Below are 23,063 nucleotides of genomic sequence, written 5' to 3'. Positions count from 1 at the left end.
CTGGTCTTGAACTCTTGACCTCATGATCCACCCACCTCTGCCTCTCAAAGTGCTGGGATTACAGGCGTGAGCTACCACGCCCGGCCAAAAAGAATTTTTTTTTAAGACAGAGTCTTGCTCTGTCACAAAGGCCAGAGTGCAGTGGCGCCATCAAACTCCTAGGCTCAAGCAGTTCCCCAACCTTAGCATCCCATGTAGCTGGAAGTACAGGCACATGCCACCACACCTGACTCATAATTTACTAAGTAGTATATTTTTCTGTACAAATTTTCATTGCTACTTCTATCCTTAATTTAAGTTTCCAGCTGGGTGCATTGGCTCACTCCTGTAATCCCAGTACTTTGGGAGGCCGAGGCGGGCAGATCACGAGGTCAAAAGTTCGAGACCAGCCTGACCAACATGGTGAAACCCTGTCTCTACTAAGAATACAAAAATCAGCTGGGCATGGTGGCACACACCTGTAATCCCAGCTACTCGGGAGGCGGAGGCAGGAGAATCGCTTGAAACCGGGAGGAGGCGGAGGTTGCAGTGAGCCGAGATCACGCCACTGCACTCCAGCCTGGGCAACAGAGAGAGATTTCATTTCAAAAAAAAAAAAAAATTAAGTTTCCATGTATGAATGGGCTACAGTAGTCCCCTGTTAACCACAAGGAATACATTCCAGGAGCCCCCAGTGAATGCCTGAAACCAGTGTATGTTTTTTCCTATACATACAAACCTGAAGGTTAATTTATAAATTAGGAACAGTAAGAGATTAACAACAATAAATAATAATAAAATAAAGCAATTATACCAATATACTAATAAGTTATGTGAATGTGTTCTTAATCTCTCTCTCAACATATCTCAAGTTTTGTGGGTTGTGGCTGATCACAGATACCGAAAACCATGGAAAATGAAACTAGATAAGGGGACACTACTGTACTCTTTTGTTCCACGGTCTTTTTGTTAATTCTTTCTCCAATATTCCAAGTTATAATTTATTGTAGCTTTAATATATGTCACCCCACTTTGTTCTGCAAAAGTGCTTTGTTCTGCAAAAGTTTTTTTTGCTATTTTTGTCATTGTTCTTCATATTAATTTTTAAAAATTAATTTGTTAAGTTCCATGAAAAAAACTTTGGGATGTTGGTTGAAATTGCATTAAAAAATTATTGTGGAGTAACTTGAGAAGTACCATATTTGTGATAGTGAGTCTTTTCAGTCATGAACTTTATGTAATATCCTTCCATTTATTTACTGTTTTCTTGTGTCTTTCACAAGTATTTTGCTTCATAAAGGTCCTACCTAGCCTTTTACTTTACATAATGACCTTTGGGTCAATGACAGATTATATACACGATGGTGGCCCCCTAAGATTATAATAGAACTGAAAATTCTGTTACGTAAGTGATGTCGTAATCATTGAAATGTCTTAGCGCGCCGGGCGTGGTGGCTCACACCTGTAATCCCAGCACTTTGGGAGGCCGAGGCAGGTGGATCACTTGAGGCCAGGAGTTTGAGAACAGCCTGGGCAACATGGTGAAACCTTGTCTCTACTAAAAATGTAAAAATTAGCTGGGCATGGTGGCAGGCGCTTGTCATCGCAGTTACTCGGGAGGCTGAGGCAAGGGGATCTCTTGAACCCGGGGGCGAATGTAGCAGTGAGCCTGGATCACGCCACTGCACTCCAGCCTGGGCAACGGAGCGAGACTCAGGCAAAAAAAAAAAAAAAAAAAAATCTTACCTCAATGCATTACCTTTTCTGTGTTTAGATACATAAGTACCATTATATTACAGTTGCCTACAGTATTCAGATTCAGTATGGTAACATACTATACACGTTTGTAGCCTGGGAGCAGCAGTATATAGCTTAGGTGTGTAGTAGGCTATACTGTATAGGTTTCTGTAAGTACATTCTGTAATGTTCACATGACGAAATCGCCTAACAACACATTTCTCAGAACATGCCCGCATCATTAAGCTGCACGTGACTCTATTTCTAGATTGCTGTTAAAATTGTTGTGAATAAAATTTTTTAACTTACATTTACTAATCAGTTATCTGATTTGGGGACTGCTGTTGATCTAATCTTTTTGGTCTTGAGTCCAGCAGCCTTGCTAAACTGTAATCGTTTGTGGGTTCTCTTAAATTTGCCATAAAAATTAATAAGGGCAGCTTTATCTCTTCTAATTTTCATGTCTTTTTCTTGCATATCTTACTGGAATGGAATTCTCTCTTTGCATTTCATATTTTGAGACTTTTTAGGTACATACAAATGTATGACTGTTACTCTTGGTGATTGTGTCCTTTTATGATACATTGTTCCTCGTTATGCCTATTTTTTTTTTTTTTTTTTTGTGACGGAGTCTCGCTCTGTCACCCAGGCTGGAGTGCAGTTGCTGGATCTCAGCTCACTGCAAGCTCCGCCTCCTGGGTTCACGCCATTCTCCTGCCTCAGCCTCCCGAGTAGCTGGGACTACAGGCGTCCGCCACCTCGCCCGGCTAGTTTTTTGTATTTTTTAGTAGAGACGGGGTTTCACCGTGTTAGCCAGGATGGTCTCCATCTCCTGACCTTGTGATCCGCCCATCTCGGCCTCCCAAAGTGCTGGGATTACAGGCTTGAGCCACCGCGCCTGGCCTCTTTATGCCTATTTATGCTTTTTCATTAATTCTAATTGGTCTTTCTTTCGTTAGCATTTGCTTGATGTCTACTTTTGCTCTTTTTTTAACTTCACATTCTTTTTTTGGGTTATATTATTTGAGTATCATGAACAACCAACAGCTTACTGTTTTCTTTTTAATCCAGTAACCTTGGCCTTTTAACATGTCAGTTTAATCTTTTATAATTTGCCTTAGCTAAACACTAGATTAGCTCTGTTCTCTCGTTTTGCCTGTGTCATTTTTAGTCGTAGTCAAATTTTCTAGTAGTAGTCAGATTCCTGACCATCAGTGCCTGCTTACCCCAAAATCTGTCTCTGGAGAGATTTTTCTCTTTTTATGTTTTATTCACTATCATAACATATTTACAGCAAAGAATATGCATCATAGCATGAACTTTATTCTGCCATCTTGATGGGAAGTCTTCTGTAGCCTTCCTAATCCCCAGTTGTTGCTGGCTTTCCCCCCCTAGTTCCCTACTGAAGGAACAGATGCTAAGGAAGCAGGCCGAGTTAGAATCAGCACAGTGCCGACTCCAACTGCAGGTCCTCACTGATGAGTGCACTAGGCTTCAAAGCCGTGTTCAGGTATGTTTATCCTTTCTAACCCAAATAACTTTTGGAATAGGAATGGAGGAGGAATCTAAATGCTACTTATGTTCATCTCAGAAATAAATAGGATTTGCCAAGTTATTTAGGAAATAAACATGACCAACTGCTTATTTTATTTCTGATTAGGGCATCTGTTCAAAACTTACTACACACTTTATAATGAAATCTACTATAGTCTGAATTTTATTTTTATTTTTTTATTTTTTTGAGATAGAGTCTCACTCTGTCACCTAGGCTGGAGTGCAGTGATGTGATCTTGGCTCACTGCAACCTCTGCCTCCTGGGTTCAAGCGGTTCTCCTGCCTCAGTCTCAGCATTTCAAGGAGTTGGGATTACAGGCGCCCACCACCATGCCCACTTAATTTTTGTACTTTTAGTAGTGACAGGGTTTCACTATGTTGGCCGGGCTATTCTCGAACTCCTGACCTCAGGTGATCCACCCGCCTTGGCTTCCCAAAGTGCTGGGATTACAGGCGTAAGCACTGCACCTGGCCTTACAATCTGAATTTTAGAAAAAATTAAATAGCCAACCAAGAATTCCAAACTTGTTTAAGTAAATCTACCAATAAAATGAGGGCTTTACCAGGAGTTTGAAGGTTACAGTGAGCTGTGATCGCACTACTGCACTCCAGCCTGGATGCCATGGATGACGGAGTGAGACCCTGTCTGCTTTTTTTTTTTTTTAAATGACTTTAAACAAAACCATCATTAAGGACTTTCAATCCTCATATTATGATTCTGTGCTCTCCTTATTTCACTTGTTGACATACTGTAAAAAATCAGCAGTTCTGGCCAGGTGCGGTGGCTTACGCCTATAATCCCAGCACTTTGGGAGGCTGAGGCGGATGGATCACCTGAGGTCAGGAGTTCAAGACCAGTCTGGCCAACATGGTGAAACCCCATCTCTACTAAAAATATTTAAAAATTAGCTGGGTATGGTAGTGGGCACCTGTAATCCCAGCTACTCAGGAGGCTGAGGCAGAAGGGCCTGAACCCAGGAGATGGATGTTGCAATCAGCCAACATGATCCCACTGCACTCCTGGGTGACAGAGTAAGACTCCATCTCAAAAAAAAAAAAACTCGGCAGTTCTCTAGAATTTATGTTAACATTTTCATGTAATGGATAAGAAATCTTCTATATAAGATCAAGGAATTGTGTTTGAGGGGAATATCAAATTAAAAAGCTTTGTATTTATAAAATCTTTTTCATTTTAGGACTTGCAAAAGCTTATGTCACATCAAAATCAGAATTTACAGCAACCCAGGGGCTCCCAAGCATGGGTCCTGAGCTGCTCACCCTCCAGCCAGGGCCAGCACAAGCACAAGTACCACTTCCAAAAGACCTTCACAGTATCTCAGGCAGGAAACTGCCGGATCATGGCATACTGTGATGCTCTGAGCTGCCTGGTGATATCACAGCCTTCTCCTCAGGCCTCTTTTCTTCCAGGTAAAGAGTCTAGAACCTCAGCTTTCATGTTCTTTATTAGACTCCATGTGTTTATTTCCTTGCTCTTTTGGAAAATTCAAGACTCAAGGCTCACCAAATCACCTTTCCCTCTCAGTTCCTTGTTAATGCAAGTACCCCAGGGTGCAGCAAAGATGTCTTTACTGTCTATTAACTTCATTCTGTAAATTTATTAACCAAGAGGGTAGAAATACTGATAACCATGACAAAGCAGATGGTGAGGTCCTTGGAAGTGTAGGTTACTGATAGAGTCCAAGAAGGACATATATGTCCTATTCAACTTACAGATTCTTTTTAGACTGGAAATGTTTGACAGAACACTACCCTAAGGGTAATTCAAGGTGAAACAAAATTTAACACTTATTTTCAGTAGTGTTCAAGTTAACAATTTCCAAATAAGAGAGTTTAAGGAGTACACTGACTATTAATGCTAGATTAATTTTCTCTCAACATATTTTGTGCTTTTTAAGCTTTATTTTAGGTTTTCTAAATGTTGAAATCCAAGTCTTTTCAAATGCTCAATTAAATCATTTCTAAATCTTGCAGATGTTTCTTTCTGCTGTCTTTAGCGTAAGATTTCTGCCAACTGGAAGACCCCTTTGCTTTAACATGGTTTTATAATGTTCCTTTATCCCATCTAAGTTTTTAATAAAAAGATTTGTCATCAAATAGAACCAACAAATTGGAAAAATAACTATTTTGTAATGTTCCCCAAATTGGGAATGTGTTCTGTTCTTTTTTTCTTAACGTGTCCATTCCAGTCCGCTTGATAGTGTGCTGGTGCTGATTTGTCCTTGTTCCCCTTAATGATTAACTTGGTGTGTATTTCTGTTACCTTGTTGATTTTTTTTTTTTTCCTTTTTTTTTCCTTTTCTTTTCTTTTTGAGATGGAGTCTCGCTCTGTTGCGCAGGCTGGAGTTCAGTGGTGTGATCTCAGCTCACTGGAACCTCTGCCTCCTGGGTTCAAGAGATTCTCCTGCCTCAGCCTCCTGAGTAGCTGAGACTACAGGTGCATGCCACCATGCCTAGTTAATTTTTGTATTTAAAATGGGGTTTTAGCATTTTGGTCAGGCTGGTCTCAAACTCCTGACCTCAGGTGATCCACCCATCTTGGGCTCTCAAAGTACTGGGATTATAGGCATGAGCCACCATGCCCAGCGACCTTGTTGATTTAAAGCCTATACCTGCACCTGCACCCACCCCCACCCCTTGCTTTTTTTTTTTTCCCTTCTCTGGCTGTCCTAATTCTGCTGGAAGAAAGTGCAATAAGCCATGTACTTGGTTCCCTGGAGAAGCTGAAGCTGGCTTGAATCTAGGATTTGATGCATTTTTAAAGAATTTATCTCAACTGGGCACAGTGGCTCATGCCTATAATCCCAGCACCTTGGGAGGCCAAGGCGGGAGGATCGTTTGGGCCCAGGAGTACGAGACCAGTCTGGGCAACATAGTGAGACTCCATCGCTATAAAAAAAAAAAATTTTTTTTAACTAGGTTGGTGTGGTGGCACACCTCTCTGGTCCCAGCTACTTGGGAGGCTGAGTTGGGAGGGTCACTTGAGCCTAGGAGATCAAGGCTGCTGTGAGCCGTGATGGTGCCACTGTACCTTAGCATTGGTGATAGAGTGAGACCCTGTTTTTATATATAACTTAGTTAAAAATAAATGTTATAGCGTAGTAAGAGAACAGAGTAACAAATAGTTTTAAAAGGTTATTGGTTTTTGTTGGTTATTTTTACCCCTTTCGGGAATGTGGGTACTTGAATTGTCATCGGTCTCATTTCATTTCAGACAGATGTGACATATCTTGACTGACATATTATTTATTTTCATTCTCTATTGCTCACTGTTCCTTCTGCATCTAGAGTGTGGTTCTAGTGAAATATTCTCTCTCAACAGCTTTATTGAAGTATAATTGACAGTAAACTGTACATATTTAAAGTATACAATTTGATTACTTTTCACATATGTAATACACCCCTGAAACCATCACTACACAATCAAGATAACTTTAATTTTTTTTTGACACAAGATCAAGTTATATCTCCCAGGCTGGAATGCAGGGAGGGATGTGATCTCAGCTCATTACAACCTCCACCTCCTGGGCTCAAGTCATCCTTCCACCTCAGCCTCTCGCCCCACTATGCCCAGCTAATTCTCATATTTTTTGTAGCGACAGGATTTCACCATATTTCCCAGGCTGGTCTTGAACTCATGAGCTCGAGCGAGCCATCCACCTCAGCCTCCCAAAGTGCTGGGATTCCAGGCATAAGCTACCACGCTTGGCCATGAACATATGTATTACCCCAAAAGTTTCCCTATGGCCTTTTATAATCTCACCTGCCCCTCCCTCCTCTCCCATCCCCGGCAGTCACTGCTTTTTGTCACTACAGATGAGTTTGCATTTTCTAGAATTTTACATAATTGGAATCATACAGTGTTAACCATTTTTTGGTCTGACTTCTTTCTCACTGCATGATTTTTTATTGTAGTATATGTTAGTAGTTAATTCCTTTTTAATGGATAGTATTCCATCATACCTGTATACAGTAGGTTTGTTTATCCATTTACCTGGACGTTTGAAATGGGTTATACTTTTTCTTTTTCTTTTTTTTTTTTTTTCCTTTTCATTGTCATGAGGCAAGCGTGGGTTGTACTCTCTTTTCTCTCTTCTCTCTTCTCTCTTCTCTCTTCTCTCTCCCCTCTCCTCTCTCCTCTCTTCTCTCTTCCTCTTCCTCTTCCTCTTCCCTTCTCTGACAAGTTTTGCTCTGGATACCCAGGCTGGAGTGTAGGGTGCAATCTCGACTCACTGCAACCTCCGCCTCCCAGGTTCAAGCGACTCTCCTGCCTCAACCTCCCGAGTAGCTGAGATTACAGGAACTTGCCACCACGCCTGGCTAATTTTTTGTATTTTTAGTAGAGACAGGGTTTCACTGTGTTGGCCAGGCTTGTCTTGAATTCCTGACCTTAGGTAATCCACCTGTCTTGGCCTCCCAAAGGTTTGGGATTACAGAGGTGAGACACCACGCCCGGCCTGGGTTGTACTTTTTTAAATAAATCATAGGCCAGGCGCAGTGGCTCATGCCTGTAATCCCAGCACTTCGGGAGGCTAAGTCGAGCAGATCACTTGAGGCCAAGAGTTCGAAACCAGCCTGGCCAATACAGTGAAACCCCATCTCTACCAAAAAATACAAAGTTAGCCGGGCGTGGTGGCGTGTGCCTGTAATCCCAGCTGCTCGAGAGGCTGAGGCAGGAGAATTGCTTGAACCCAGGAGGCAGAGGTTGTAGTGAGCCAAGATTATGCACTGCTTTTTAGGCTGGGCGACAGAGTGAGACCCTGTCTCAAAAATAAATGAATAAATTATAACACTGGAGAATTGTCGTTTGACCAGCTGGTTCCCAAGGACTTATATGCGAAGAAAGGTGGACAAAGAAGCTACTTGAAAAAGTAGTTTGCATTGCCCTAGGTTCACTTTCAGTGATCTGTTTCATACTATTTTGCCTTTGGCAGGCTTTGGTGTTAAGATGTTGAGTACTGCCAACATGAGAAGCAGTCAGTACATTCCGATGCATGGCAAACAGATCCGTGGACTGGCTTTTAGCAGTTACTCCAGAGGCTTGCTACTCTCTGCTTCCCTAGACAACACTATTAAACTGACCAGGTGAGTGATTTGGGGAGGAAGGTGGAGGCTGGGCTGTTTGGTGTTGAGTAGCATGGAATTAGTATCAGTGTTATGATGACCTTAGCTCTTTTTTTTTGGTCTGAGACTGTGTCTTCTGAGATCTATTTAAAATACATTGCTTTTAGAAGTGGGCACAGCAGGTTACAAAACTGTGTTTCTTATTTCTTTAAAATTATATATATTACAAAAAATGTCTTAAGCATATTTTAAGGAGATGGGAATAAAACTCTGAAGTTGGTGGAGGCCAGCCGTGGTGGCTCACACCTGTAATCTTAGCACTTTGGGAGGCCGAGGCAGGTGGATCATCTGAGGGTCAGGGGTTTGAGACCAGCCTGGCCAACATGGTGAAACCCGTCTTTATTAAAAATACAAAGATTAGTTGGGCATGGTATCAGAAACCTGTAATCCTAGCTACCAGGGAGGCTGAGGCAGGAGAATCACTTGAACCTGAGAAGTGGAGGTTGCAGTGAGCCAAGATCAAGCTACTGCACTCCAGCCTGGGTGACAGAGCAAGGCTGTGTCTCAAAAAAAAATAGTAAATGAATAAATACATAAATAAATAAATAAAATTTAGAAATAAAGTTTGTGGAATGACAGGATGGAGGGAGCTTTGGTACCTGACATCAGAGTCACCATACTAGGTCGGTACTGTTTACTCCTAGTCCTGGCCTGTTTCTCCTAGTCCTGGTCTGTTACCTGGACAATTCTGAGTAACAGAGATGTTCACCAAGCACTCACTGCCCTTGGGTACCATGATGACTTCTTTTATACCCTTACTTAGTTACAGTGTTTTATCTGTCACATGCTCTGTGAGTACTGTGAACCAGATGTGAGTGTGCTCCATGCCTTTATAAGTATTGTTTTAAAAATAAGGTAGAAAAATGTTACATACCAAAGTGTTGGTTGGATTATTATTTATTTATTTATTTACGTATTTATTTTTGAGAGAGAGAGAGAGTCTTGCTCTGTCACCCAGGCTGGAGTGCAGCGGCGCAATCTCGGCTCACTACAACCTCCTCCTCCCGGGTTCAAGTGGTTCTCCTGCCTCAGCCTCCCGAGTAGCTGGGATTACAGATGCACGCCACCGCACCTGGCTAACTTTTGTATTTTTAGTAGAGATGGGGTTTCGCCATGTTGGCCAGGCTGGTCTCAAATTCCTGACCTCAAGTGATCTGTCTGCCTCAGACTTCCAAAGTGTGGGATTACAGGCATGAGCCACCATGCCCAGCCCCTTTAATTTATTATTTTACTTCTTTACAACTCAAGAGGAAAACCTGTGACCCCCAAAACAAATGTTATGGAATTTAAAGGAGTTACCTGGGCAGATCCTAGAAAAAATAGGAAATCCAGAAGTTTGGGTATATGAGTGTGTTCTCGGTAAGGGTTAATGATCATTTAAATGATAATCTTTACATCTTTGTCATGTATTTGATTTTCTTAATGCAGTTGTAAAAGTCTTTTGTAACTCCACAGCCTGGAGACAAATACCGTGGTCCAGACTTACAATGCTGGACGTCCTGTCTGGAGCTGTTGCTGGTGTCTTGACGAGACTAACTACATCTATGCTGGACTGGCCAATGGTTCAATTCTGGTATATGACGTGCGGAACACGAGCAGTCATGTGCAGGAGTTAGTAGCTCAGAAAGCCAGGTAGGGAGCCACTCACTCTTTTCCTGGTGGTAGCAACTGTCTCTTGGCTTATTGTGTTAATCGTCTCTTCAGAGGGTGTTACGCAGTTGGTCAGAAATCCTTACAGTTTTTGAAGATCCACTTGATCTCACTTCAGAATTAATAACATTCTTGTTAACAAGAGTTTGTATTCATGATATTTCATATGACAGAGAGTTTTGGTACAAGTATAGCCAGGTTCATAGTCAGTAATCATCTAACATGGCAAAACAGAGTCAGATCTATGTTCAGAACCTAGCTCCACTACTTAGAAGTTGTGTGACCTTAGTTGTGTTTCTTGGCCCATTGTGAGCTTAATCTGTAAAATCTGGTCCATATAGACTTGCTTTAATAGCCACATGTCACCGGGCGCGGTGGCTCACGCCTGTAATCCCAGCGCTTTGGGAAGACAAGACGGACAGATCACGAGGTCAGGAATTCGAGACCAGCCTGACCAACATGGTGAATCCGTGTCTGTACTAAAAATTCAAAAAAAAATTAGGCATGCGTGGTGGCGCATGCCTGTAATCCCAGCTACTCAGGAGACTGAGGCAGAAGAATCTCTTCAATCTAGGAGGTGGAGGTTGCAGTGAGCCGAGATCGCACCATTGCACTCCAACCTGGATGACAGAGTGAGATGCCGTCTCAAAAAAAAAAATAGCCACGTGTCTAGCACATAGGAAGAGATCAGTTAAGGATAGCATAATCAAAAGTGATTTAAAACTTCCCTAATCCAAAGCTAAACCAACTTGTTTGAAGATACTGTATTATTATTATTTATCATTTAATCCAGTTGTGAGATTGAGAAGTTTATAAAGTCAGCCCAAGTTCTGAGGATGGATGGCCACCAGCACCACTCTGTTTTAGAATGTGTTGAGCTGCCCTGTATGTATGAAGTTCTCAGAAGGGGAGTAGGGTCTGTGTCCTGACCAAAATGAAAAGTATCTTAACAGATAATTTATGTTTCCAACTGGATATATTAAGAGCAAGGAGAGCCAAACATAAAGATATCACTAAAGTAATAATTATTTACTGAAACCTAGGCCCAAATAGAGTAGACAGTAAAATACGGCAAGGTTTTTTTGTTTGTTTGTTTTTGGTGATGGTGGTGGTGGTGGTTTTTTATTTTTTTAAGACGGTGTCTCACTCTCACCCAGGCTAGAGTGCAGTGGCACAGTCTTGGCTCACTGCATCCTCCACCTCCCGAGTAGCTGGGACTACCAACATGCGCCACCACACCTGACTAACTTTTGTATTTTTAGTAGAGATGGGGTTTCACCATGTTGGCCAGGCTAGTCTCAAACCTCAAGTGATTCTCCCACCTCGGCTTCCCAAAGTGCTGGGATTACAGGTGTGATCCACCATGCCCAGCCAAACACGGCAAGTTTTAAAATAGCAAGAAAAAAATACTTGTATATATTGTTCATTTTTATTTGTGTTTACTTTGATTACCTTTATTGTGACAGGGAAAATGAAATAAAACAGGCAAGTAGACTTTGGCAACTTTGGCATGAACGAGTTCACAGCAGAAATGAGTTCATAGGAACACAGTCTGAAGGAGGATATTTCTGAGAGAATTCTTGGCTCATAGTCCTGGTCATATGCTTGCAGAAGGAAATATAGAAAATCTACAACAGTCCTGTTTCTGAATTAAAATGTAGCTGCTTTTAGCTGTATTTTAATTGTGGGGTCTGTCATCTACAACTTGGGATCTTTATTTTGTTACGTATACAAGCTTTGTTTCTTTCCTGACTTTTCTCATGTGGCTAAACCCATTTCCAGAAGCTTCACATCAGTCAAGCTTCCTAGTAATTGTGATCTTGTATCCCTTAAATTTCCTAGTTCTTTTTTTTTTTTTTGAGATGGAGTCTTGCTCTGTCTCCTGGGCTGGAGTGCAGTGGCCAGATGTCAGCTCACTGCAAGCTCCGCCTCCCAGGTTTACGCCATTCTCCTGCCTCAGCCTCCCGTGTAGCTGGGACTACAGGCGCCCGCCACCTCGCCCAGCTAGTTTTTTGTATTTTTTAGTAGAGACGGGGTTTCACCGTGTTAGCCAGGATGGTCTCGATCTCCTGACCTCGTGATCCGCCCGTCTTGGCCTCCCAAAGTGCTGGGCCTAGTTCTTTTTTTCCTTTTCTTTTTTTTTTTTTTTCCTTTTTGTGGAGAACGGGATCTCGCTATATTACCCAGGCAGGTCTCAAACTCCTAGGCTCAAGCTATCCTACCGCCTCTGCCTCCCTGAGAGCTGGGGTTACAGGCGTAAGCCACCGCGCCCAGCTTTCCTTTTCTTTTAGAGCATCTAGTATCTCCCCTGAAATTAGTTTCAGAATATTATATGATGTCCTTTTGTTTCTACAGAGAGGGTTGCTAATTTTTATCAGATGTCAGAGGATAGTGACTAAAGGTGTTTAACCTCTGTAGAGGTGGGAATGTGCTTGAGGGTTACTGGTAGTGGGGTCTGGAGCCGTCCGAGTTTTGGAATGTGAGATACAGTTTCCTTACTTTCCTTTCAGATGCCCATTGGTCTCCTTGTCATACATGTCCAGAGCTGCCTCAGCTGCATTTCCATATGGTGGGGTGCTGGCTGGAACCTTGGAGGATGCTTCATTCTGGGAACAGAAAACGGACTTTTCTCATTGGCCTCATGTACTGCCCTTGGAGCCAGGGGGCTGCATAGACTTCCAGACAGAGAACAGCTCCCGGCACTGTCTTGTGACCTACAGGCCTGGTGAGTAGTACTGGGGTCTCCTATGGTTTATTTGGGAGCACAGTGGTAGAGAAGAGGGAAGGAGAGTTCGATCCTACCCTTTGGGTGGCTGTGGTACTGCTCACAGACTAACAAGATACATTGTAGCTCTTGCTTCTACAGGGAGGATGGTGGCTTCAAGCTCCCCCACAGAGCCTGCCTCCCTGCTCCTTACATGTGAGGACTGGAGCATATTCTGCCAGGTACTCCTGGAAGTGAATTAGCCACTTAGAAGCCCCTACAACTTAGAACAGTAGTGGAATGAGGGGGCCAGCTCTAGGTCGTTGAGCCATCTTGAGATCACTTTCATATCTTCTGCCTGCCTCTCACTTCCCCTGAGAGAAAGGTCCAGATTAGGGCAGCCATGTAGTACCCCGGCTGGCATATTGTCTGTTCCTCCTTATTTGGGCCGACAAAGGTAAATAAGGGGAAATGACAACAATGGTTGTGTGGGCCCAGCCAGCTGAACATCTTTGCCTCTGGAATCAGAGGTGGAACCCGTAACAGCAGACTGTGCTTCATTCACAGGTTCTTTCTAGGCTAAGTGTCATGAATCTAAATTCCTGGTAAACTGTACTGATGGTCAGTGTTGTAGGTTTTTTCTTTCTAATGTGGTCTTGAGGTCTCTGTCAGGAGAGTGGCTATAAACTGTAGCCCTGTCCTGCCAGACTCTAGGGAGTTCGTTGTGGGTGTTCATAGTGTACCTTTCACAGGATACTCCTTTGTCCTGGCAGATGGCCTAACACCTGGCTGACTCATGACCAGGTGTCCCTCGCACAGGAAACTTATTTATACTGGCAGGTACCCTTGTAGTGCTTGTCTGACCTGTGTCCAGTTCATTTCCCTTGAGATAGTGACTCTCTACAAGAGCCCTGATTAGGAAAGACGTTAGGTTCAGGTGTGTTGGTCAGGTGAGACATAAAGGAGGCAATGCACAAAACACAGGAAATAACGGAATCAGCTTACTTGACAGATCCCACAGAGAAGAGGGCAGCGTGCTTCAGGGGCCAGTGGGAAGAAGGGGGAGCCATCCAGGACAGGCCTGCTTCCTTAGGGGTAGGGTAGGGGTGGAGGGGAGGGACAAGTGGGCTATATTTCCAACCTCTGCTCAGGGAAGGGATGTTTTAACTAGACCAAAGTTGACAGGGTACATCTAGGTTTCAGATAATTTATGCCAGTCCTGAAAACAGATGCTGAGGTCACAACTGTATTAAGCAAATTATAACAGTCAGGCAGATGTATAGTCAGAGTTAGTCGTTAAATGCTCACACTTCTGCTAGTTGTGGGTGGGTCTACTCATGTTTTTAAGTTTTGTTTGAGCTGAGAAACATCTCAGTAGCACTTCAGACCCTTTGGCTCTTCGTCATCCCACAGCTCTGCTCTCTCCAAGACTGTGATTTGCTGTGACTGGTATACAAAGCCTGGGGGTCCTCTTTTGTTCTCTGGCTTTTGTTTGCCTCCCAGCAGAATTTCAGATACATGTTTCCCTTTCTGTAATAGCCTGCTTTCACTTTATAAAAATGTGCAGTCCCAGGGGCTAATGAGGTTCTCACTGGGGGAAGGGAAAAACCTTTTACTGAGAATTCTTAAGAGAGAAATCCCCCAGCAGAGGTCTGGCAGGAGACTGATTTTACTAAAACAGGTAACTCACTCTCAGAATTGTTTTTCTCTTAAGCAAAAAGCTATTGTAGATAACTTGATTCCTAGCCTGCGGTTCTGAATTTCACTGATGCTATGACACTGTTCTTTCATTTGTTTTGTAGCTGTTCTTGATGGTTAAGCATTTATGGCTTTTCCGTCCAACTAGGTTGTAAGCGTGTGAGATTTGGGTACTTGGTTAATTTTTTGTGTAGCATCCCCATGGTGCAGCACTGATTTCTCTGTCCCATAGATAAAAATCACACCACCATACGAAGTGTGCTGATGGAAATGTCCTACCGACTGGATGACACTGGAAATCCAGTCTGCTCCTGCCAGCCTGTACATACGTTTTTTGGAGGACCCACGTGCAAACTGTTGACCAAAAATGCCATTTTCCAAAGCCCAGAGAATGACGGCAACATCCTGGTGTGTACTGGGGATGAAGCAGCAAATTCTGCCCTGGTGAGCCTGTTATTTTTTACTTTCATATAAAAAGTAGTTTTGCTTAAAATACTGGTAAGGGAAAACGTGAACATTTTTTTACAGAAGCTTATAAAGCAAAAAAGTGTAAGTTCTGCTCTGTAATCCCACATATCCGCATATATGTGTATGTGAGGTTGCTTGGTTTACATATGCTTTCCATACTGCTTTGTAGATCTTGACTCACTGTTGCAACCTCTACCTCCTGAGTTCAAGTGATTCTCCTGCCTCAGCCTCCTTAGTAGCTGGGATTACAGGCACCCACCACCACACCCAACTGATTTTTGTATTTTTAGTAGAGACAGGGTTTCACCGTGTTGACCAGGCTGGTCTCGAACTCCTGACCTCAAGTGATACACCAGCCTCAGCCTCCCGAAGTGCTGGGATTATAGATGTGAACCATCGTACCCAGCTGAGATGTTCTTGAACCTGAGTCTAATTAAGTTGTAGAGTAGCACTGTCCAATACAGTCACACTAGTCACATGAGCCCTTAAAGTGTGCTTAGTGCCAAGGAAGAACTTAATGTTTTACTTTATTTTTAATCAAGTTAAATATAAACTTATGTGACTAGAGACCACTATATTGTATAGTGCCACTCTGGAAGCTAGCGCTAAGTTTCATTGACTGGAGTTGCAGGGAATAGAGGAGAACAAGTTTAATGATAGCACAGAAAGTATACACACAAGTCCAGGTTGTGGGCGTTCTGTAAGACAGCTGATCCGGCTTCCACAAGAAGTCAATGGCAGAAGAAAAAAGGTGGGATCACAGGCATGAGCCATGATGCCCGGCCCATCCTTTTGTTTTTTTTTTTTTAAACAGATGCATACTTTTTTTTTTTTTTCTTGAGACAGTCTCGCTCTGTTACCCAGGCTGGAATGCGGTGGCGCAGTCTCGGCTCACTGCCACCTCTGCCTCCCAGGTTCAAGCAATTATTGTGCCTCAGCTTCCCAAGTAGCTGGGTGCACACCACCATAGCCGGCTAATTTTTGTATTTTTAGTAGAGACGGGGTTTTGCCATGTTTCCCAGGCTGGTCTCAAACTCCTGGGCTCAAGCAGTCTTCTCACCTCAGCCTCACAAACTGCTAGGATTACAAGCATGAGCCACCGTGCGTGGTCATACTTTTTTTTTTTTTTTTTTTTTTGAGACAGGGTCTCGCTGTGTTGCCCAGGCTCAAGTGCAGAGGCGCAATCTTGGCTTACTGCAACCTCCACCTCCTGGGTTCAAGTGATTCTTGTGCTTCAGCCTCCCAAGTAACTGGAACTATGGGTGTGTGCCACCATGCCTGGCTGACTCTACTTTTTAATACTTTAAAATATTTTTTTTTTTAGGAGACAGTGTCTTGCTTAGTCTAGACTGGAGGGCAGTAGTGTGATCATGGCTCACTGTAGCCTCAAACTCCTCAGCTTAAGCAATCCTCTTTTACCCTTTCTTGAGTAGCTGGGACTGCAGGCATGCACCACCACACCTGGCTAATTTTTTAATTTCTTGTAGAGATGAGAATCTTGCTATATTGCCCCAGCTGGTCTCTATCTCCTATCCTTAAGCTGTCGTCCCATCTCAGACTCCCAAAGTGTTGGAATTACAGGTGTGAGACACCATGCCTGGCCAACGCGGTGGCTCACTCCTGTAATCCCAGCACTTTGGGAGGCCAGGGTGGATGGATCACGTGAGGTCAGGAGTTCAAGACCAGCCTGGCCAACATGGTGAAACCCCATCTGTACTAAAATACAAGAAAATTAGCGGGGTGTGGTGGCAGGCACTGTAGTCCCAGCTACTTGAGAGGCTGAGGCAGGAGAATCGCTTGAACCCAGGAGGCAGATGTTGCAGTGAGCCAAGATTGCGCCACAGCACTCCAGCCTGGGCGATAAGAGCGAGACTGTGTCTCAAGAAAAAAAAAAGGTGAGTTCCATGAGGGCAAAGACAGGGACTTTATTTTTAATTTACCTTTCTGTCCCTAGAAGAGCCTGACACATAGATTGAATGAATGGAAGCTGGGCTTTATTTTCAGATCCACTTACAGGTAGACTAATTGCTGATTACAGTAGGTGAGGCTGTATCTGAACTATGTCAGGTGTGCTGGCTTTGAGCAACCTTGTGAAGGTTAGGGATGGCCTGCTTTGCTCTCCGGGTCGTGTTCTCTCTGCAGCCTTTTAGACTTGTTTGATGATGAAGAAAGGAAGTCCCTTCATGTACTGACTGGGTCCTGAACCTTCCCTCTGCTTGCGTTCTTTAGCTGTGGGATGCTGCCAGTGGTTCGTTGCTCCAGGACCTACAGACCAATCAGCCTGTCTTGGACATCTGCCCATTTGAGGTGAACCATAACAGCTACTTGGCTACCTTAACAGAGAAGATGGTCCACATCTATAAGTGGGAGTGACCGTGGTCTTGAAACCTTGAAGGCCTGCTGCTGGTTAAATGTTGTTTGCTAGCACCTAGCAGTCCCAAGCAAGATCCCTGTTTATTGTCTGCGGCCTAGAACATTGAGGATCATGGTTTGTTTGCATTAATATGATTCTAGGACTTTAGGTCACTGAGACACTACAGATTGTGTATCTGTTATGTCCACTAAAAGAGTAATTGATGGGTACTTTATCTACATTATCCATTTCTTGGGTTTAAAGCCTTCATTTACCATTATTGTATGTTGGAAATTCTTATTTTCTTTATTTTCTATGTGACTTTCTAGACCTTAGAGAGTGTCCTCTCATCATCTAGGATGTAAGTAGGCATCAAGCATTTTCTGGGGGATATGACATCCCATCTGAGTTGTCCTGTTACTTAGGTATCCTTGAAGGGACTAACCATTGTCTTGATACTGATTTGATGCAACATAGATGTAAAAGAGTATTACTCAGTTGAACACAAGAGGGCACTGTAAAACCTTGTGTCCGGTTTATTTCTGACCTTGAAGGCTGACAATCTTTTAGTAACTTGTCTCATCGCCACAAAAGTGTGTGATAGAGCACACCTGGGTGTGCCTTGTGGCAACAACACTTGTGTTCCAGGTGTGAAGTGATGGGACATTGACAGGCCCAGTGATGGAAGCAGCTAGTGAACTATTCTCTTTGCTGATGCCTAGTGCATTAAGTTTATTGCTTTGTGAAAGGTAAGGAAAGAGGCCAGTTGTTTGAGTGGTGGGGAAAATTTTGTTTTTTCTAGCCAGCTTAGGAACTCAGGATTGGTTTTATCCAAGCTAGTGCTTTGAAGAACACTATCTCTTGCCAGGAAAAGATGAGTGATAGGTCAAAGGTTTTACTTGAGTCTCCCCTAGATATCAGGAGAAAAGACATAAGAGAATTTACAAAAGCTATTCAGACTGCTATTAAAAACGTGAGAAGAACTTGTCTCCCATTTTGAGAGAGTTCCTATCTAAATAGAGCCAGTCCCTCAGACTGAGGGGCTGTTCTTAAGTGTTCTTTATACATTCCAGGTAAAGCCTTCCCCATGTGAAGCTGATGTTTGATTCCATTTTCCTCTGATTTGCCTCCCTAACCTTTTCTAAGACTCAGTTTGTATTTCTTTGACTTGCCTCAGACTACTTGACCAAACCACTGTCCACAACAGAATATGCTTCAAGATGTGGGCAGGTCAGTGTCCTGTTCATGGGAGAAAATGGCTAACAATCTGATTTTCTCAAATGATTGCTGAAGAGTTGTTACCGTTTTTATTATAAACACTTCTGACCTGTCAATTCAAGAGCTGTTTCTAGGATCTTTCTCTCCAGCAAGGGGTTGTTGCAGTAGATTTCCCCAGAGTTCCAAGTTTTAGTTTTGCCTTTTAATGACCCTTTAATATTTTAGGACATAATTTTTTTCTTTTTAAAATTTTTTGTAGAAATAGATGTTTCACTATGTTGTCCAGGCTGGTCTTGAACTCCTGGCCACAAGCAATTCTCCCGTCTCGGCCTCCTAAAGTGCCAAGATTATAGGCATGAGCCACTGTACCCGGCCCCTATTTGAAGACATATTTTGTAAAAGCTAGCTTCTAGAACCTGAGAAAAGCTCTTTTCTCCAAGGAGATATTCCTTTTGATATGTTAATGATTAATGATTAAGAGTGGCTGCCCAGGCGGCGAGTTGGCAGAATAGGATTGGAATTAAAAAGCAGAACTCATCTGGTTTCAGCAGATTGCCACCAAGAGGATGCAGGTGGTCAGGCCCCGACTGGCTTTGTCTTTGGCCCTGGGCAGGGTTAGGATTTCACTTGCTTTGAAGTACCTGATGCTGATTGATTCCCCTAAAAGTAGGAAGCAAGAGACTTAACTATGAGGGACATTAGGCGAATGCTCAGTCTCACCAGTCCTTGTATTAGTACATTAAATTTGGATATTTTGGAAGCAAATTCATAGGACTGTGACTGATTTCTCCAAAGAAAAAAACCTTGTCCAGCCTCACCACCATGGTGAAACCCCATCTCTACTAAAAATACAAAATTAACTGGACGCAGTGGTGAGCACGCCTGTAGTCCCAGCTACTCAGGAGGCTGAGGCAGTAGAATTGCTTGAACCTGGGAGGCAGAGGTTGCAGTGAGTCAAGATCATGCCACTGCACTCCAGCCTGAGTGACAGAGCAAGACTCCATCTCAAAAAAAAAAAACCTTGACGCCATTCCCAATCCCCATCATAGGACATCACATTTATAAATCCAGGCTTTAGTCTTCTGAGCTCCACCAGGCTCTGCCCCACCATATTCCTTTGTCACTACCTCTAAGGTTTTTCCCCCACTTGAGGATTTGGAGTTAAACGAACTCAAAATATCTTGTCATTGTATATATTCTTGCCCCTGCTTTGAAAAGAAGGCAATGGGAACTCTGTTTATACCCTGTTTTAATGTTTCTGTTTTATGTTTTAATGGTAATATGAAAATAAAGAATTTGCTATGTATAGTGGCTCCTAGTGCCTTTTGTCTCTGACTTCTAGAGGCAGGAACATGTCTGCCTCTTGGGAGAGGGATATAATCTCAACCCGATAAATTTCTCTTTTTTTTTTTTTTTTTTTTGAGACAGAGTCTCGCTCTGTAGTCCTAGCTGGAGTGCAGTGGTGCCATCTCGTCTCACTGCAAACTCCGCCTCCTGGGTTCAAGAGATTCTCTTGCCTTAGCCTTCTGAGTAGTTGGGATTATAGGCGTGCGCCATCATGCTCGGCTAATTTTTGTATTTTTATTAGAGACGGGTTTCAGCATTTTGGTCAGGCTGGTCTCGAATTCCTGACCTCGTGATCCGCCTGCCTCAGTCTCCCAAAGTGCTGGGATTACAGGCATGAGCCACCGTGCCTGGCCTTCTTTTTCTTTTTTTTAACTGAGTCTCTCTCTGTTGTCCCAGGCTGGAGCGCAGTGGTTCAGTCTCAGCTCACTGCAGCCTCTGCCTCATTCCTCCCGAGTACCTGGGATTACAGGTGCCTGCAACAATACCTGGCTTACTTCTCTATTTTTAGGAGAGATGGGGTTTTACCATGTTGGCCAGGCTGGTCTCTAACTCCTGACCTCAAGTGATTTGCCCATCTTAACAGCCTCCCAAAGTACTGGGATTACAGGCAAGAGCCACCTCACCCAGCCATAGATTTTCTCTTTTTCACACTAATAAAGTGGTTGAGGCTTTTGCTTGCAGTTCTGTTTTGCTATTGCCAATGGAAAGTGATATGTTTGCCTCTTAACCCTGTGTCCTGGCCGTGTGGCTCACGCCTGTAATCCCAGTACTTTGGGAGGCAAAGGTGGGCAGATCACCTGAGGTCAGGAGTTCAAGGTCAGCCTGGCTAACATGGTGAAACCTCGTCTCTACTAAATGATACAAAAATTGGCTGGTTGTAGTTGTGGGCCCCTGTAATCCCAGCTACTCGGGGCTGAGGCAGGAGAATTGCTTGAACCCAGGAGGCAGAGGTTGCAGTTAGCCGAGATCACACCACTGTACTCTAGCCTGGGTGAAAAAGCAAGACTCCGTCTCAAAAAAAAAAAAAAAAGGCCCTGGTCATGTGTCTATTTAGTCTGTTTACTCTCAGATCTAGGGATCTACATTTCCCAGACTCTTGCCTGCTGGCTTCCTGCTTGTTTATTTGAATCCAGGAGACTGTAAAGTGGGAGGAAGGGAGAGGAGAGGACTTTTGTTTCCTTTATTTCTTCTAGTCATTGGCAGCACTTCTGACCATGGCAGCAGCAGTGGGCAAGCATGGGTTTCAGGGTTCCTGCTCAGCACAGTTCTGGCCACCTGCCTCAGTTTCTTTGTTCTGTTTGAGTTCAAGAATCTTCGTTGCCATAAATCATGGTGCTCTGCAATTAGGCTGGAAAGGCTGAAAATGTTTTCCAGTTTCTAGCTGAACAGCAAATGGAGTATACTGGATTCCAGGAGAACTGAATCCATAGGTATAAGCTTACTAACTTCATGGAGCCTGATGCTCTAAGGGACAATGACAGAGGTCCTAGGATAGAAGTAAATCCCAAATTACAAAACCGAACACCATTGTTTTTGTTTTTCACAATACCCTCCTTTTTGTTTTCCATGTCAGTGATTGAGTATAAGTGAAATTCTGAAAAAAATTTTTTATAAGAAACGGGGTCTGACTGTCACTCAGTCTAGAGTGCAGTGGCACTGTCCTATCTCTGCATCCTCAAACTCACGGGCTGGGGTAATCCTGTCTCCTCAACCTCCTGAGTAGCTGGGACTGTAGTTGTGGACCACTCTGCCCAGCCAATTTTTTTTTGTTGTTGTTGTTTTTTGGTAGAGACAGGGGTCTTGCTTTGTTGCCCAACTGGTCTCAAACTTCTAGTTCAAGCAATCCTCCCGCCTCTGCCTCCCAAAACATTGGGATTGCAGATATGAGCCACCATGCCTGGCCAAAATTCTAGAAATAGACATTTGTTTGTCCTTGTTCTTAGTCAACATATGTTTGTTGGTAAAAATCTCTGCTGTTTTGTTTTATCTCTTTATAGTTTAATATATTAAGTAATGTCTTAGTAAATATGTATTACTAATAAGTAATTCTTAATGTTATAGAATACGTATTATTATTCTATCTTACAGGGGAAGAAACAGGTTAAAAATCCTAATAAAGGCTGGGTGCGGTGGCTCATGCCTGTAATCCCAGCACTTTGGGAAGCCGAGGAGGGTGGATCACTTCAGGTCAGGAGTTCGAGACCAGCCTGGCCAACATGGCGTAGCCCCATCTCTACTAAAAATACAAAAATTAGCTGGGCATGGTGGCCAGTAATCCCAGCTTCTTTTTTTTTTTTCTTTAGATGGAGTCTCGCTCTTTCGCCCAGGTGCCTGTAGTCCCAGCTAATCGGGAGGCTGAGGTGGGAGAATGGCATGAACCCGGGGCGGGGCAGAGCTTGCAGTGAGCCGAGATCGCGCCACTGCACTCCAGCCTGGGTGACACAGCGAGACCTCATCTCAAAAAAGAGAGTGGCAGGGCTACTGACGCAGGTCCATTTCTGGAAGACTCAGTGACAGGTAACTTTTGCATGAGGACTGTCCTATGGCCTTGGCCAACTTTCTTTTTTGTTTTTTTGAGATGGAGTTTCACTCTTGTCTCCCAGGCTGGAGTGCAATGGCGCGATCTTGGCTCACTGTAACCTCCGCCTCCCGGGTTCAAGTGATTCTCCTGCCTCAGCCTCCCAAGTAGCTGGGAATACAGGTATACATGCACCACCACACCCGGATAATTTTTTGTGTGTTTTTAGCAGAGATCGGATTTCTCCATGTTGGTCAGGCTGGTCTCGAACTCCCCACCTCAGGTGATCTGCCCACCTTGGCCTCCCAAAGTGCCGGGATTACAGGCGTGAGCCACTGCGCCCGGCCTTGGCCAACTTTCTTAGAAATGAATTTCAGTTTAAGATGAGTCTTAGATGTTTCCACCGAATCCTCCTGTCCTTCCTTCCCTCCCTTTGTACTTCACACAGTGTTGGACCTGCGTCATGGTCTCTTTCAGTCACCTCATTTTTCCTACAACTGTTGCCCCTAATAAATTTCCTGCATAGCTAATCCCTTTTTGTTGTCTGCTTCCTGGCAGACCTGGACTCACACAAGTAGTGCCAGGAGTGTTCCAAGAAAGCAGGTGGTAAGACGGCCTGATTGGGGCCCCAGAATAATAAAGACCTGGTGGCAATGTTTAACTGCCAGAAGCCAGGAGACCACAATTACCACCAT

The 23,063-nt window shown here is 43.6% G+C and overlaps 1 protein-coding gene across 1 annotated transcript in view; it reads left to right on the top strand.

The window, feature by feature from the left end:
• Positions 1-19,809, top strand: part of RFWD3 (ring finger and WD repeat domain 3) — a 49,189-nt gene extending 29,380 nt beyond the window's left edge. The window contains exons 7-13 of the mRNA XM_011976792.1: positions 3,112-3,226; positions 4,467-4,698; positions 8,223-8,373; positions 9,868-10,044; positions 12,573-12,787; positions 14,697-14,908; positions 17,162-19,809. Of these exons, the coding sequence (XP_011832182.1) occupies positions 3,112-3,226; positions 4,467-4,698; positions 8,223-8,373; positions 9,868-10,044; positions 12,573-12,787; positions 14,697-14,908; positions 17,162-17,305 (1,246 nt within the window). The 3' untranslated portion in view covers positions 17,306-19,809. The remainder of the gene's footprint in view (positions 1-3,111; positions 3,227-4,466; positions 4,699-8,222; positions 8,374-9,867; positions 10,045-12,572; positions 12,788-14,696; positions 14,909-17,161) is intronic.
• Positions 19,810-23,063: the final 3,254 nt, after the last annotated feature.

Source organism: Mandrillus leucophaeus, unplaced genomic scaffold (genome assembly GCF_000951045.1).
Source record: "Mandrillus leucophaeus isolate KB7577 unplaced genomic scaffold, Mleu.le_1.0 Scaffold17, whole genome shotgun sequence".
NCBI classification, from domain to species: domain Eukaryota; kingdom Metazoa; phylum Chordata; class Mammalia; order Primates; family Cercopithecidae; genus Mandrillus; species Mandrillus leucophaeus.
Note: the sequence above shows the minus strand (reverse complement) of the source record. Positions and strands in the feature narration are given on the sequence as shown.